The sequence below is a fragment of the Thamnophis elegans genome, chromosome 17 (assembly GCF_009769535.1).
Source record: "Thamnophis elegans isolate rThaEle1 chromosome 17, rThaEle1.pri, whole genome shotgun sequence".
NCBI classification, from domain to species: domain Eukaryota; kingdom Metazoa; phylum Chordata; class Lepidosauria; order Squamata; family Colubridae; genus Thamnophis; species Thamnophis elegans.
The window spans coordinates 3,458,391-3,472,336 of NC_045557.1; the positions used below are offsets into that span (position 1 = coordinate 3,458,391).

Below are 13,946 nucleotides of genomic sequence, written 5' to 3' on the forward strand. Positions count from 1 at the left end.
GGGGGGTCGCATGCGGGGCCTCTCCCTCCCGGGGACCCCGCTGGCTCCGGCCATGCCGCGCAGGCGGCTCAAGATGGCGGCGGGGAAGGCGGTTGGCGTGGGGGGGGGAGGGGGGAATGGCGGTGGGGGGGTCTCATCCCTCTATTATTATGTATTTATTATTTATTATTATAATCTCCTTCTTCTCTCTCAGCTCGCGAAGGACCTCCTGCATCCCTCCCCCGAGGAGGAGAAGCGGAAGCACAAGAAGAAGCGCCTGGTGCAGAGCCCCAACTCCTACTTCATGGACGTCAAGTGCCCGGGTGAGACACGGGGTGTGGGCGTGGGGGTGGGGTGGGGGGGAGAAGGGCCTCCCCGAGGTCATCCAGCCAGGGCCACCCCGCTCTGCACACAGAATAACGCGAGTTGGAAGAGGGGACCTCCGAGGTCCTCCAGCCGAGCCTCCCTCCCTCCCCGCCTCTCAGAAGACAGAATAACAAGAATTGGAAGGGGACCTCCGAGGTCATCCAGCCGAGCCTCTCAGAAGACAGAATAACAAGAGTTGGAAGAGGGGACCTCAGAGCTCATCCAGCTGAGCCTCCCTCCCTCCCCCCCTCTCAGAAGACAGAATAACAAGAATTGGAAGGGGACCTCCGAGGTCATCCAGCCGAGCCTCTCAGAAGACAGAATAACAAGAGTTGGAAGAGGGGACCTCAGAGCTCATCCAGCTGAGCCTCCCTCCCCGCCTCTCAGAAGACAGAATAACAAGAGTTGGAAGGGGACCTCCGAGCTCATCCAGCCGAGCCTCTCAGAAGACAGAATAACGAGTTAGAAGGGGACCTCAGAGCTCATCCAGCTGAGCCTCCCTCCCCCCCTCAGAAGACAGAATAACAAGAATTGGAAGGGGACCTCCGAGGTCATCCAGCCGAGCCTCTCAGAAGACAGAATAACAAGAGTTGGAAGAGGGGACCTCAGAGCTCATCCAGCTGAGCCTCCCTCCCTCCCCCCCTCTCAGAAGACAGAATAACAAGAGTTGGAAGGGGACCTCCGAGGTCATCCAGCCGAGCCCCTCAGAAGACAGAATAACAAGAGTTGGAAGAGGGGACCTCAGAGCTCATCCAGCTGAGCCTCCCTCCCTCCCCCCCTCTCAGAAGACAGAATAACAAGAATTGGAAGGGGACCTCCGAGGTCATCCAGCCGAGCCTCTCAGAAGACAGAATAACAAGAGTTGGAAGAGGGGACCTCAGAGCTCATCCAGCTGAGCCTCCCTCCCTCCCCCCCTCTCAGAAGACAGAATAACAAGAATTGGAAGGGGACCTCCGAGGTCATCCAGCCGAGCCTCTCATAAGACAGAATAACAAGAGTTGGAAGAGGGGACCTCAGAGCTCATCCAGCTGAGCCTCCCTCCCTCCCCCCCTCTCAGAAGACAGAATAACAAGAATTGGAAGGGGACCTCCGAGGTCATCCAGCCGAGCCCCTCAGAAGACAGAATAACAAGAGTTGGAAGAGGGGACCTCAGAGCTCATCCAGCTGAGCCTCCCTCCCCCCCATAGAAGACAGAATAACAAGAGTTGGAAGGGGACCTCCGAGGTCATCCAGCCGAGCCCCTCAGAAGACAGAATAACAAGAGTTGGAAGAGGGGACCTCAGAGCTCATCCAGCTGAGCCTCCCTCCCTCCCCCCCTCTCAGAAGACAGAATAACAAGAATTGGAAGGGGACCTCCGAGGTCATCCAGCCGAGCCTCTCAGAAGACAGAATAACAAGAGTTGGAAGAGGGGACCTCAGAGCTCATCCAGCTGAGCCTCCCTCCCTCCCCCCCTCTCAGAAGACAGAATAACAAGAGTTGGAAGGGGACCTCCGAGGTCATCCAGCCGAGCCCCTCAGAAGACAGAATAACAAGAGTTGGAAGAGGGGACCTCAGAGCTCATCCAGCTGAGCCTCCCTCCCTCCCCCCCTCTCAGAAGACAGAATAACAAGAATTGGAAGGGGACCTCCGAGGTCATCCAGCCGAGCCTCCCTCCCTCCCCCCCTCTCAGAAGACAGAATAACAAGAGTTGGAAGAGGGGACCTCAGAGCTCATCCAGCTGAGCCTCCCTCCCTCCCCCCCTCTCAGAAGACAGAATAACAAGAATTGGAAGGGGACCTCCGAGGTCATCCAGCCGAGCCTCTCAGAAGACAGAATAACAAGAGTTGGAAGAGGGGACCTCAGAGCTCATCCAGCTGAGCCTCCCTCCCTCCCCCCCTCTCAGAAGACAGAATAACAAGAATTGGAAGGGGACCTCCGAGGTCATCCAGCCGAGCCCCTCAGAAGACAGAATAACAAGAGTTGGAAGAGGGGACCTCAGAGCTCATCCAGCTGAGCCTCCCTCCCCCCCATAGAAGACAGAATAACAAGACTTGGAAGGGGACCTCCGAGGTCATCCAGCCGAGCCCCTCAGAAGACAGAATAACGAGTTAGAAGGGGACCTCAGAGCTCATCCAGCTGAGCCTCCCTCCCCCCCATAGAAGACAGAATAACAAGAGTTGGAAGGGGACCTCCGAGGTCCTCCAGCCGAGCCTCTCCCCCCCCCCCCCCCGCCTCTCAGAAGACAGAATAACAAGAGTTGGAAGGGGACCTCCGAGGTCCTCCAGCCTCCCTCCCTCCCTCCCCGCCTCTCAGAAGACAGAATAACGAGTTAGAAGGGGACCTCAGAGCTCATCCAGCTGAGCCTCCCTCCCCCCCTCAGAAGACAGAATAACAAGAGTTGGAAGGGGGCCTCCGAGGTCGCCTAGTCGAACCGCTGCTCAGAAGTCAGGATAAGAGTTGGAAGGGGACCCCGAGGATCATCTCGCCCGTATGCCTGCTCAGAAGACGGAATAGCAGTCGCGAGGGATCTAGGAGGTCATCTACTCTGGCCCCCGACTCAGAAGACGGAATAACAACTAGAGTCGGAAGGGGCCTCGGAGGTTATTCGGTGAACCCTCCTGCTCAGAAGACAGAAAGTGCATCGGAAGGGACATTGAGGGTCATGTAGTCTGTCCCCCTCCTGAAAAAGGACATAATAAGCGAGTCGGCCAGGGTGGGGGGAGTGTTGGCTGTCATCTAGTCAGCCCCCCCCTGCCCAAACAGGGAGACCCCCTATATGCAATGAACAAATGCTTCTCCAATCTTGTCCTCCAGCAAGGGAGCAAAATCCACCATAAACTTGGTGGCTGGTTGGCATTATTTGGGAGGGGGTGTGTGTGTTTGTGCAGGGGGTACCAAGCCCTGCCCCGAACCACTTCTGGGGGGCTGCAGGAAAACAATAAAGTGCCTCTCCCGTTGCCAGAGAAACGGCCGCAGCTGGATCTTTGCAACAGCTGTTGCATCAAACGGGGCAGGGAAGCATCTAGACTGACCCTCAACGCCACCTGGAGCAGTGGGCGAGCCTAAAAAACGTTCCTATTATTCCTGACGTGGCCGCTTGCTCCGTGTAGTAGGATCCCTGGAGTAGTTCAGACCAACTTTATAGAGCGCCTAAAGGTGGTGTAAGTAAGGAGGGTGTTGCTAGCACGAAGAGCATTTGTGGCTGCGACAGCAACGAAGCACAAATAAAAATGTTCTTGGCACACTAAAATATTTGCTTGGCTATCTCCCCCCTCCAGGTTGCTACAAAATCACCACGGTTTTCAGTCACGCCCAGACGGTTGTGTTGTGCGTCGGCTGCTCGACTGTGCTGTGCCAGCCCACTGGTGGAAAGGCGAGGTTGACAGAAGGTAAGCGGGAATCCCCCCCCCCCCCGGGGTGTCCGTCAATGTCAGAATTAATGGAGGGGAGGAGAAAGTTGTAGCCAGATTCCGAGGTGAGTTTGTTAACCTTTTTAGGGAGTGTCATCTGTCAACCTTTAGGGGAGGGGTGCGTTGGCCTCGAGCGCTAGACTCACAATCTGGAGGCTTGAGAGTTTGATAGAGGCAGATACTTCTCTCTCTCTCTCTTTTCTTCTCTCTCCTTTCTCTCTGTTTCTCTCTCCCCCCTTTCCTGTTTCTCTCTCTCTCTTCCTGTCTCTCTTCCCCCCCTTTTCTGCTCTGTCTCTGTCTCTTTTCCTCTCTCTCTCTCATTTCCTGTTTGTCTCTGTCTCTCTTTTCTTCTCTCTCTCCCCTTTCCTGTTTCTCTGTCTCTCTCTTCTCTTTTCCTCTCTTTTCTTCTCTCTCCTTTCCTGTTTTTCTTCCCCCCTCTTTTCCGCTCTGTCTCTCCGTCTCTCTCATTTCCTCTCTGTTTCTGTCTCTGTCTCTCTTTTCCTCTCTTCCTATCTCTCTTCTCTCCTTTCCTATTTCTCTCTTCCTCTCTCTCCTCTTTTCCTCTTTTCTTCTCTTTCTCCATTCCTGTTTCTCTCTTCCTCTCTGTCTGTCTCCTTTCCTCTGTCTCTCTTCCCCCCCTCTTTTCTGCTCTGTCTCTGTCTCTTTTCCTCTCATTTCCTCTGTCTCTCTTTTCCCCTTTCTTCCTATCTCTTCTCTTTTCCTCTTTTCTTCTCTCTCTCCCCTTTCCTGTTTCTCTCTCTCTTCCTCTGTCTCTTTTCCTCTCCTCTTTTCTCCTCTCCTCTTTTTCTCCTTTCCTGTTTCTCTCTCTATCTCTTCATCTCTGTCTCTCTTTTCCACTTTCTCTTTTCCTCTATCTCTCTTTTCCTCTCTCTCTCTCTCTCCTGAACTAAACTCCGCTCTGGCAACAGGATGAGCATCCAGCCAGTCACAACACTCTTCTAGCTCCATTCAGTTGCCGAAACTCCACCCCGCAAGGGATGATGGGGTTGTTAGAAGATGATGATGAAAGTAATATATCTCAGGGCAGGTTAGGTAGACTTCAACTCCCAGAATTCCCCAGCCGGCACAAGCGCATAATTCTGGGAATTAAAAGCCCGCCTATTGTAAAGTTGCCAAGGTTATATGGGGTCATTAAAACTGATGATATTTCAATCTTTAGGTATTTGGGGAGTGGGGTTGGTAGGAACGGCAATGTGTGTTTTAACATCATTAAATGCAGAGGGATGTTTGAAAGCTGTTTCTGCCTAGCGTGAAGGCTGTTTTTTTATGGACGAGTTCATAAAATGGATCAAAAATGGCTGCTTTCCCCCCCCCCTCCTGAAAGAAAATAAAACAGGACAATCCTGGTTAAACGTAGCCAGTTTCTTGATCTTACAGCTCACTTTTTTCCCCATTTTTTTCTCTCCGTGCAGGATGTTCTTTCCGGCGAAAGCAACATTAAACAGTGGACACTTGGCACGGGGATGGGTTTGCGACTACAGGGACAGTTGCCGGTTGCCACCCTGGGTGTTTCCCTGGGGCACCGATGGAAGTATATTATGCAACGGAGTTGTAAAAGGGGCGGGGGGGCCTGTAGTTACTTTTGAGGGCTTGAGTTGCTGCCAACGGTGGCTGTGAGATGTGGATGATGGGACACACACACACATCCCTTCCCCCTTTGTGGCTCTGGCTCTGTCCTTGTAGCCTTACCCGTTTCATTCAATAAACTTTGGATATAAAGACAATTTTTTGTTCTTTTTGTGGGTCGAGCGCTCTGCGGGATTCAATTTGGCCCTTGGGGAGGGGGGCGTGTGGTTTAAAAGGGGAGGGCTGAACAGCTGCTGTTACCACGGAAAGTGGCTCCACGGAGGAAGCCCAGCGAGTGGCGTGGGCTTTTCCCCTTCAAGGACGACGCTCGGCCACGTATAAATATTTATTTTTACCAAGTTTTACTCTCTCTGCCCCACGTTCTCCTAGAAGTCATCTCCGCACGCTCCAGAGCCAGGCCTGAGTCCTGTTCCTTAGGCTGGAAGGATGGTGCTGGGCTGTCAGCGGAGGGTAGAGGTAGCCTAGATAGAAAGGGGGGGGGCTTGAGAAATGACCCCTTCCCTAAAAAAAAGCTTATTCTGCAAAAAAGGGAAACGGCAAGCACTCTAATCCCCCCCGCCCTGTTTAAAAGCTGGAAGCCGTGGATTTTCCAGACGGAGGATCCTCTTCAACATTCCCCCGAGAAGAATTGGGATTGTGGTCTTGACCAGTTGTTTAAACTCACCATCCTGCGTTGAGGCCGACGGGATGTAGACCAGTGGGACTGTCTGAACTCTGTTCAGGAAGGCGTTGTAAACTGCGGGGAGAGGAGGAGGAGGCTGGTTGGAACCGACTTTGGGGAGGGGGTGGCTGTGGAATGCAGGCGGTCCTTGATTTGCCACCATTCGTTTGGCGACCGGAGTAGTTACCAAGGGCGCCAAGAAAAGTGGGACCGTTGCATTGTCCCCAGGGGTCACGGGATGGAAAATTCAGACAGCTGGTCACTGACTCAGGTTTATGACAGTCGCAGTGTCCCCAGGGTCACACGACCCCCCCCCCTTTGGCGACCTTCCGCCAAGCAAAGTCAACGGGGAAGCGGGATTCACTTAATCATGGTAAGGAAAGTAAAATGGGACAAAACTCAACACACGTCTCACTTAGCAACATTAATTTTGGGCTCGGTGGTGGTTGATAACTCTAGTACCAACACCGCAGGTTTTTAAAGAAAAGATATGTGGACAGTTTTGTCTGAAAGGGTCCGGGGTCTTTGGCTTGAGCAGCGGGGTTGGGCTAGAAGGCCTCCCGAGGTCCCCTCCTCCTAGCTCTGCCATTCTACAAAACTGGGTTGGGCTTTGAACGTAATCGCCTAATTAAAAGTTTGTGCCATTGACGAGGCTCAAGTGTGCCGGGACTTAACTGAGAAAGATGACCATGGTGGACGCCAGGACGGCGAAGACGGTGAAGAGGAGGACCTGGTAGGACCCCACTAGTTGCCGGACGAGGCTGGCCTCGGCGCACAGATCTAGGCGTGTGGACAAAGGCGGTTTAGATGGCCTTACAGGTGCCCAAGAACCGAGCCAAGAAGGACACCCTGCCCCCCTCTCTCTCTTAACCATGCTCACCAAAGCCGAGATGATGCTCCTGCTCGGGACGCACCAGCACAGCCGCTCGCTGGCCGGTGAGGCCGCAGGAGAGGTTGACGAAGACGGGTGCTGCCCTCCGGTGGAGGGAGGTGAGGTTGACCACGCGGACGGGGAAGAGGACAAGCCCGGGCATGTCCGGGAGGAAGAGGGGGGGATCCACTTGCACCACGGGAGAAGTGGGATGGGCCTTTGGCAAGGGGGGGGGGAGACAAAAAAAAACAAGGGTTTTGTGGGGAGGAAAGTTCCAGAAAAAAACAACCCCCAACCACCTTTAAAGAGAACCAAATTTGGGTTCCCACCAGGAGCGAAATCCTCAATCCAGAGGTCTTCAAACTTGGCAACTTTTAAGACTGGTGGACTTCCAACTCCCTGCATGCTTTCGAAGTGCTCAGTTGGGGGGAAGCTGGGACAAGTCACGGGAGCTCACTCCGTTACGCGGCGCCGGGGATTCAAACCCGCCACAAACTGCCGATCTTTTCTGGCCGACAAGCTCAGCATCTCAGCCCCTGTGTGTCCTCGGGAGGGACATCAACCTACCTCAATGGCGTCCGTCACTGTCCTGGCGCCCAAGACCAAGATCTCGCTGGTCACCTGGGAGCTGCTCAGGACAATCTCGCTCTGGTTGAGGAAGAAGGCGGGGAGAAAGGGGAGAGCCACCCGTTGTGTCTCCTGGGGTTCCTCACTGCGGAGAGCGGCCGAGATGTCCACGGAGCCCTCGGCGGTGCTGAGGGCCAGCAGATCCTCTTCAGGGTGGTCTTTCACCGTCACCAGGCAAGCGTAGAGCCCTTGAGGGGAGCCGGGAAGGAAGAGAGGGCGTGAAAACGTGCCTTCTTCTGAATGCCTGGATTCCAGCTGTGGCCCGAAAGGAAGCCACTCGCAACGAGGCACCAGGAATGGAGCTTCACGGGGGTCAGGATTAGGAAGTGGACGGCGGGTGGCCAAAATTTAAACTTTCCTAAGCTCCAGAAAGAAAATTAGGTCACCTTAAGCTCCGGAAAGGAAAGGAAATTCCCCTACTACAAGAGAGGAGAAATGGTTCTCATGATTTACAACAGGGGTCCCCAAATTTTAGGACCTCAGGGGCCACTAAATTCATGATTTTAAATCCCTAATACGATCTGCCTAATGACTGGATGGGTGGTCATGTGACTGGAGGGGCGTGGCCGACTTGATGTCACTCACGTCGAGGGGCACCTCGCTAGCCTCTGCTTGCCCCTCCCCTCCCAGCCCCTCCTCAACTGCCCGCCCGCCCCGGGCTCCTTAGGGGCCCCAACAGGAAGCCGTTGCTGGAGCTAAACAGCCACCAAGAGTTGACAAAACAGCTCAGTTCAAATTGGATCTGGCCGAGAAGGAGGCTCAGCAGAAGCACCTCACTGAGGACTAGGATCATAGGCTTTCCAAGTAGAAGGAAGAGCTGCGGGAGTGCGAGGCCAGGTGCCGGCGCCTGGAGGCTCAGCGGGCTGAGATGGTCAGCCAGTTCCAGGCCGTGATGCAGCCCCACTGGAACGAGGCCCTCCGGCTCTTCCCCACCAGCGGTGCTTCCCTCCAGCCTTGGCCCAAAGCCCCCCACCGGGAGGACGAAGCAGACCCCGTGGGAATCTCTGCCCCCCTCCGACCTCCACAAAAATACCCAGAAGGGGGAGACTCTCTGCAGCAACACAAGCGTTCATTGCACTTATCCGTCCCAGGGGGTGTAGTTTGAGGACCCCCTGATTGAGTGCAATCTAAAAAATGCAAATAATCTTCCTGTGGAACACTTAAAATTTCCTCGTGGATCACCTGTTGGTGACTGCAGGTTTACAAGACGGCATTTAAATATTCTCTGAGAAAGATGGGAGACCCACGTCGTCTTCAAAAGCTCCCTCCGTCCCTCTGGCCACTGGAGTTGAGGGCAGCCACGTCCCCAATTCCCCACCTGGGAAGCCAAGATGCCCTGCCTGGTTCTCTTTCGGCCCACCTTTCTCCGGGTAAAATGCCGGCCGGATGTGAAATATTTTGCTGGCTGGAATATCCAGGATCTTGGGGTTGAAATCCAGTTGGCAGATCAGCTGGGATTCCGGAAAAAGCAGGTCGTTGATGGCCCGAATTTGCTCAGAACTACAAGGACCTAAATCAAGAGACAGGATATATTCAGAGTGTGCAATTTAGGATTTCTTTCTTTCTTTCTTTCTTTCTTTCTTTCTTTCTTTCTTTATTTATTTATTTCTCTCTCCCTTCCTCCCTCTCTCCTTCCTCCCCTTTCTTTCTTTTTCTTTCTTTCTTTCTTTCTTCCCTTTCTTTCTTCCCTTTCTTTCTTTTCTTCTTTCTTTCCTTTCTTTCTTTCTTATTTCTTTCTTTCTTTCTTCTCTTTCTTTCTTTTCTTTCTTTCCTTTCTTATTTCTTTCTTTCTTTCTCTCTCCCTTCCTCCCTCTCTCCTTCCTCCCCTTTCTTTCTTTTTCTTTCTTTCGTTCTTTTTCTTTCTTTCTTATTTCTTTCTTTATTTCTCTCTCTCCCCCTTCCTCCCTCTCTCCTTCCTCCCCTTTCTTTCTCTTTTGTTCTTTCTCTTTCTTTCTTCCCTTTCTTTCTTTTCTTTCTTTCTTTCTCTCTCCCCCTTCCTCCCTCTCTCCTTCCTCCCCTCCTTCCTTTCTTCCTTCCTTTCTTTCTTTCTTTCTTTCTCTTTCTTTCTTTCTTTTTTTCTTTCTTTCTCCTTCCCTCCCTCCTCTCTATTTTCTCTCTATTCCCTCACTCACTCCCTTTTCCCTTTTCTTTCCCTTCCCGATATTCTTTACAATCGGAGTTGGACTGGGCTCGGGGTTTTTTTTTCCCCTTTGGGGTGGGGGGTGTCACCCCCCCCATCTCCTCCACTAGCATATTTCATTTTGAAAGGGTGAGAAGGGGGGGGGTGTCTTCTACCTTGAAGAGTGGCCGGGCCGCTGGTGGAGATAAAGACCCGGAATTCAGAGGCGTTGGCTGCATTGGTGAGGAAGTGTTTGGGCCCCAGCTGAAGGCTGAGCCTTGACGGGCCGTGAACGACAACCTGGGAAAGGCAGATGAGAGAAGACGGTGGAGAAAATGTTTAAAAATAAAATAAAAAAAAAACTTGTCTTCAGAAGCTGTTTCCGAACTCGGAAATGGAAATTATATCCTATTAAAATGAGGGATTTTAAGGAGGGATTTTCTGACACTGAGAAGAATCAACCCACGGAACAGAAGTTGCCTTCGGACGTTGTGGGAGCTTCATCCCTGGAGGCTTTCAAGAAGACACCGGTCTGCCATCGGTCAGAAATGGTCTCAGGTCTCCTGCTTTGGGCCCTGGGGGTTGGACTAGATGATCTCCAAAGTGCCTTCCGACTCATAATTAACTAATTTGGGATTGAGGGAAAAGTCCTATAAATCTTATTAATAAATCATTGTTTAAAGACGGCTATAAAGTTATAATATTGTGTGGGCCTGGAGAGGAGAGGTGAGATAAACAGTAAATAACCTTTAGTTAACTACAATAATAAAAATGAAATGTTAATGGACAATATTTAATGATACATACAGGTGTGTTACGGGCGGGGGGGGGGGGATGCCCAGATATCTTACTTAACCGAATTAATTTTAGAATATGTTATAAAGGTGCAATGTTATTGGAGATCTATTGAGATTGCAAATGAACGCCAGTAGGTGGTTGTGTCTTCTAATATAAATGATTCTATACAAAAACGTGTTTAAATAATGGTAACTAAATGAGAATTATGGTACAGAGATAGTAAAATACATAACTTTTCTTTCTTGACTTAAAATGTACAACCTGATTTGAATAAAGCATATGGAAGAAACGCACGGAATATATTTGTAACCGATCGATATGCTTCCAACAAGATGTAATGAAAGATGATTATTATTTTTTCTCTTTAACTAAAACAATACAAAATTTTCTCAAAGTGCCTTCCGACTTTGTTATTCTATATTCAATGGGGGTTGCACTCAAAACTCTGTGGGAGCTTCAGCCCTGGAAGCCTTCAAGAAGAGACTGGACTGTCATTTTCAGAAATGCTGCAGGGTTGGACTAGATGACCCCCCGAGGTCCCTTCCAACTCTCTTAATCCGTTCTCTGTTTCTACAAAATGAAATCTTTATTCATAAAACAAACACACACACACAAACACACAACGCTTCTACCTCTCGGTACGTTTTGACTATCCCTGGGATTTCGTGGAAGACGGTGGCTTTTCCCGGGCGCTTGGCGGACGCCGCTCCGCTAGCTACGTCCATCTCAAGCAGGCCGCCGGGGCTGACCTGCCAGGTGCCAGGCTCCCCTAAAAACAGAGAGAGGAGACCTTTCCTTGATGGGCAGAAGGAAGCAGCGGGTGGGATTCCAGGCGGTTAAAGTCTTTGGAAGCCGCAACGGCGCAGTGGTTAGAGGGCGGTACTGCAGGCTCCTTCTGCCGCCTGCCTGCAACATGGCAGTTCGCCATGGTATTGGATCTGGGTACTTGAGAGACCACCTGCTGCCAATTACCTCCCAAAGACCCATTAGATCTCACAGGGTTGGCCTCCTCCGGGTTCCATCTACCAGCCAATGCCACCTGGCTACTACCCGGGGGAGGGCCTTCTCTGTGGCAGCTCCGGCCCTCTGGAACGAACTCCCTGCAGGGATTCGGACCCTCACCTCTCTCCAGGCCTTCCGAAAAGCCGTCAAAACCTGGCTTTGCCGGCAGGCCTGGGGTTGATGAGTTCCCTCCCCTCTCGACTTGTATGGTTGTGTGATTCTTGGCTATTTTAATTACTTGTATTCTGTTCTATGTTCCCCTTTTCCCCTTTTGAGTTGTTCGCCACCCTGAGTCCCTCCCTCAGGGTGGCATACAAATAATAAAATTCAATTCAATTCGCCTCTTGGGCCGATGTCTTGCTTAGCAACACCGAGCAACTGGAAGGGGTTTGCTGAACGACAGTAGCGGCAAGTAAGGTCGTAAAAATGGGGCAGAACTCGCTTCACCAAGGTCTCGCTTAGCGACAGAGATTATGGGCTCGATTGTGATCGGAAGTCTGCAGTGTAACTCGGAGTAAGGAGGCAGAGAAGGGCGAGGAGGAGGATTGGCTCATCCTCGCTGACGTCCTTTCGGCCCCAAAAAGCAACTGGAAGCCATCTTTCACCCACTTTCCACTGTGGGGGAAATGGGACGGGGGAATTCTACAGAGTATGGATGATATGTAGCCATAACAACATTCTTCTGAGAAAACCAAGGTCATCGTGGCCTCTGCACCTGGCAATGAGTGATTGGAGCACGGGATGGACTTGTGGGTGTTGGGGGAAGGGTCTTGGACTTTCAGCTGGGTGGGGAAAACTTGGAAGCTGTCAAGATTCAGGTTTTCCCAGCTTTGCCAACATGACAACTCTAATAAAATGGAGCTTTGAGGAAGCCCAAGGCTCAGAGTTTTATTTTATTACTTGGAATCTTGACAGCAACACTACTCCCCACCACCACCACCCAGGAGACACACACCCCCGCCGCTGTTCCACTGACCTTCCTGATTAACCAGGGGTGTGCTGAAGCAGACCACATCCCCCACAGCCAGGGGGGCGGAGAGATCGGGCCCGATGGCGTGTTCCACGGGGACGGAAATGTAATCGGCCATGCCCGGGTGCCTCTCGTCCCAAACCCCCACCAGCGTCACGCCTCGGTTCACGGCTTGAGCGGTGTAAGTGTAGTTCTGGTTGCTGGGCCGGATCAGCAAGAGGTCATCCCTAAAAAGAGGGGAATGAACCACGGGTCGCCCTCGGCTGACCACCGCCAAGAGAGCGCAAAGTTTCCCTGGCGCTCCTGAAGGGAGTTTTGACCCGTCTTTCTTTTCCCGGGAGTGAAGTGGAACACCTGCGGTTGCAAAGTCAGCCCCGTGGTTGTTAAGTAAGTCTGGATTTCCCATTGTCAGGAGGTTGCAAAAGGGGACGACCGGAAGCTGCGGCCGTTATAAATATGAGCCGGTCGCCCAACGTCTTAAATTTTGCTTGCGTGGCCACGGGGATAGTGCGACAGTCATAAGTGTGGGGGGGGGGGGAAATCTTAAACCACTTTTTAGCATAAATAGAATACAATAGGAAAAAAGGAATAGAATGGAATGGAATAGAAGAATGAAGGAATAGAATAGAATAAATAAAATAAAATAAAGGAATGGACTGGGATGGGAAGGGAAGAGAATTCTTTATTGGCCAAGTGTGATTGGACACACAAGAAATTTGTCTTTGGTGCTGATGCTCTCAGTATACATAAAAAAAATAACGAATCAGGTACAGCACTCAATCAAATCATGCTAGGAAACAATATTGTTGTAACAAAACCGTTGTAACGTCAGTCACTAAACCAACTGTTGCAAATCTACTCAACACCCCCACCCTCCCGGCTGCTTTCCAGAGATGTCCATAAAGCCTCCCCTTGAACCTGCCTTTACCACAGGAGACAACGACAGCATACCTGTTCAAGGCCAGCTGCAGCTGGTTATTCTGGGCGTGAAACCTGACCCCGGCGCTGTCGAAGAACCGAACGGTGAGAGTCAGGGTCATGCCCAAGGGAAACGCCAGCAGGGGCGTCCGGGCGGCGGTGTAGAGTTTTGGGGTGCTGCTAAACTGCAGGTAAGAGACCGGGGCCACCTGGGTAGAAAACGGGGTATTCTCAACTCCCCGGGGATGGAGGAGCTCCCGCGCGGGACGAGGCAGGCCTCTCCCGTAGTTGTTCCCCGTCCCGTCCCGTCCCCTTACCCGCACACCCGTGATGACCGTCTGGTTGACGCCGAAGAGCTCCAGAGAGGTCACCTCCAGAACGGCCGTCCCCGTGACGGCTCTGGCCTTCAGGAGGCCGTGCCTGTCCTCTTCGATGACCGAGGAATTGGGGAAGCACTGCAGGATCTGGGTGCTGACGAAGGCAGCCCCGTCCCTAGAGAGAGGAAGGGGAGAGAGAATGTAGGAGGACGGAGCGGGAAGGAGGTCTTGGAGGTCTTCTAGTCCAACCCCCTGCTTAGGCAAGGAAGCCCTACACCACCACTTCAAAGCCCCCGTTTTGGGTAAGGAAGGGAGGAAGC

General features: G+C 52.1%; 2 protein-coding genes across 2 annotated transcripts in view; one reads left to right on the forward strand and one right to left on the reverse strand.

Moving 5' to 3' along the window:
* RPS27 (ribosomal protein S27) overlaps positions 1-5,480 on the forward strand; it is a 5,670-nt gene extending 190 nt beyond the window's left edge. The window contains exons 2-4 of the mRNA XM_032234375.1: positions 194-302; positions 3,604-3,714; positions 5,169-5,480. Of these exons, the coding sequence (XP_032090266.1) occupies positions 194-302; positions 3,604-3,714; positions 5,169-5,197 (249 nt within the window). The 3' untranslated portion in view covers positions 5,198-5,480. The remainder of the gene's footprint in view (positions 1-193; positions 303-3,603; positions 3,715-5,168) is intronic.
* Positions 5,481-5,666: 186 nt separating this feature from the next.
* The window catches only part of LOC116519785 (nuclear pore membrane glycoprotein 210-like), a 34,213-nt gene continuing 25,933 nt past the window's right edge, over positions 5,667-13,946 (reverse strand). The window contains exons 30-40 of the mRNA XM_032233824.1: positions 13,627-13,801; positions 13,343-13,518; positions 12,398-12,618; positions 11,052-11,188; positions 9,798-9,921; positions 8,863-9,012; positions 7,443-7,690; positions 6,885-7,092; positions 6,680-6,784; positions 6,008-6,079; positions 5,667-5,804 (exon numbers count right to left, since the gene is read on the reverse strand). Of these exons, the coding sequence (XP_032089715.1) occupies positions 5,716-5,804; positions 6,008-6,079; positions 6,680-6,784; positions 6,885-7,092; positions 7,443-7,690; positions 8,863-9,012; positions 9,798-9,921; positions 11,052-11,188; positions 12,398-12,618; positions 13,343-13,518; positions 13,627-13,801 (1,705 nt within the window). The 3' untranslated portion in view covers positions 5,667-5,715. The remainder of the gene's footprint in view (positions 5,805-6,007; positions 6,080-6,679; positions 6,785-6,884; positions 7,093-7,442; positions 7,691-8,862; positions 9,013-9,797; positions 9,922-11,051; positions 11,189-12,397; positions 12,619-13,342; positions 13,519-13,626; positions 13,802-13,946) is intronic.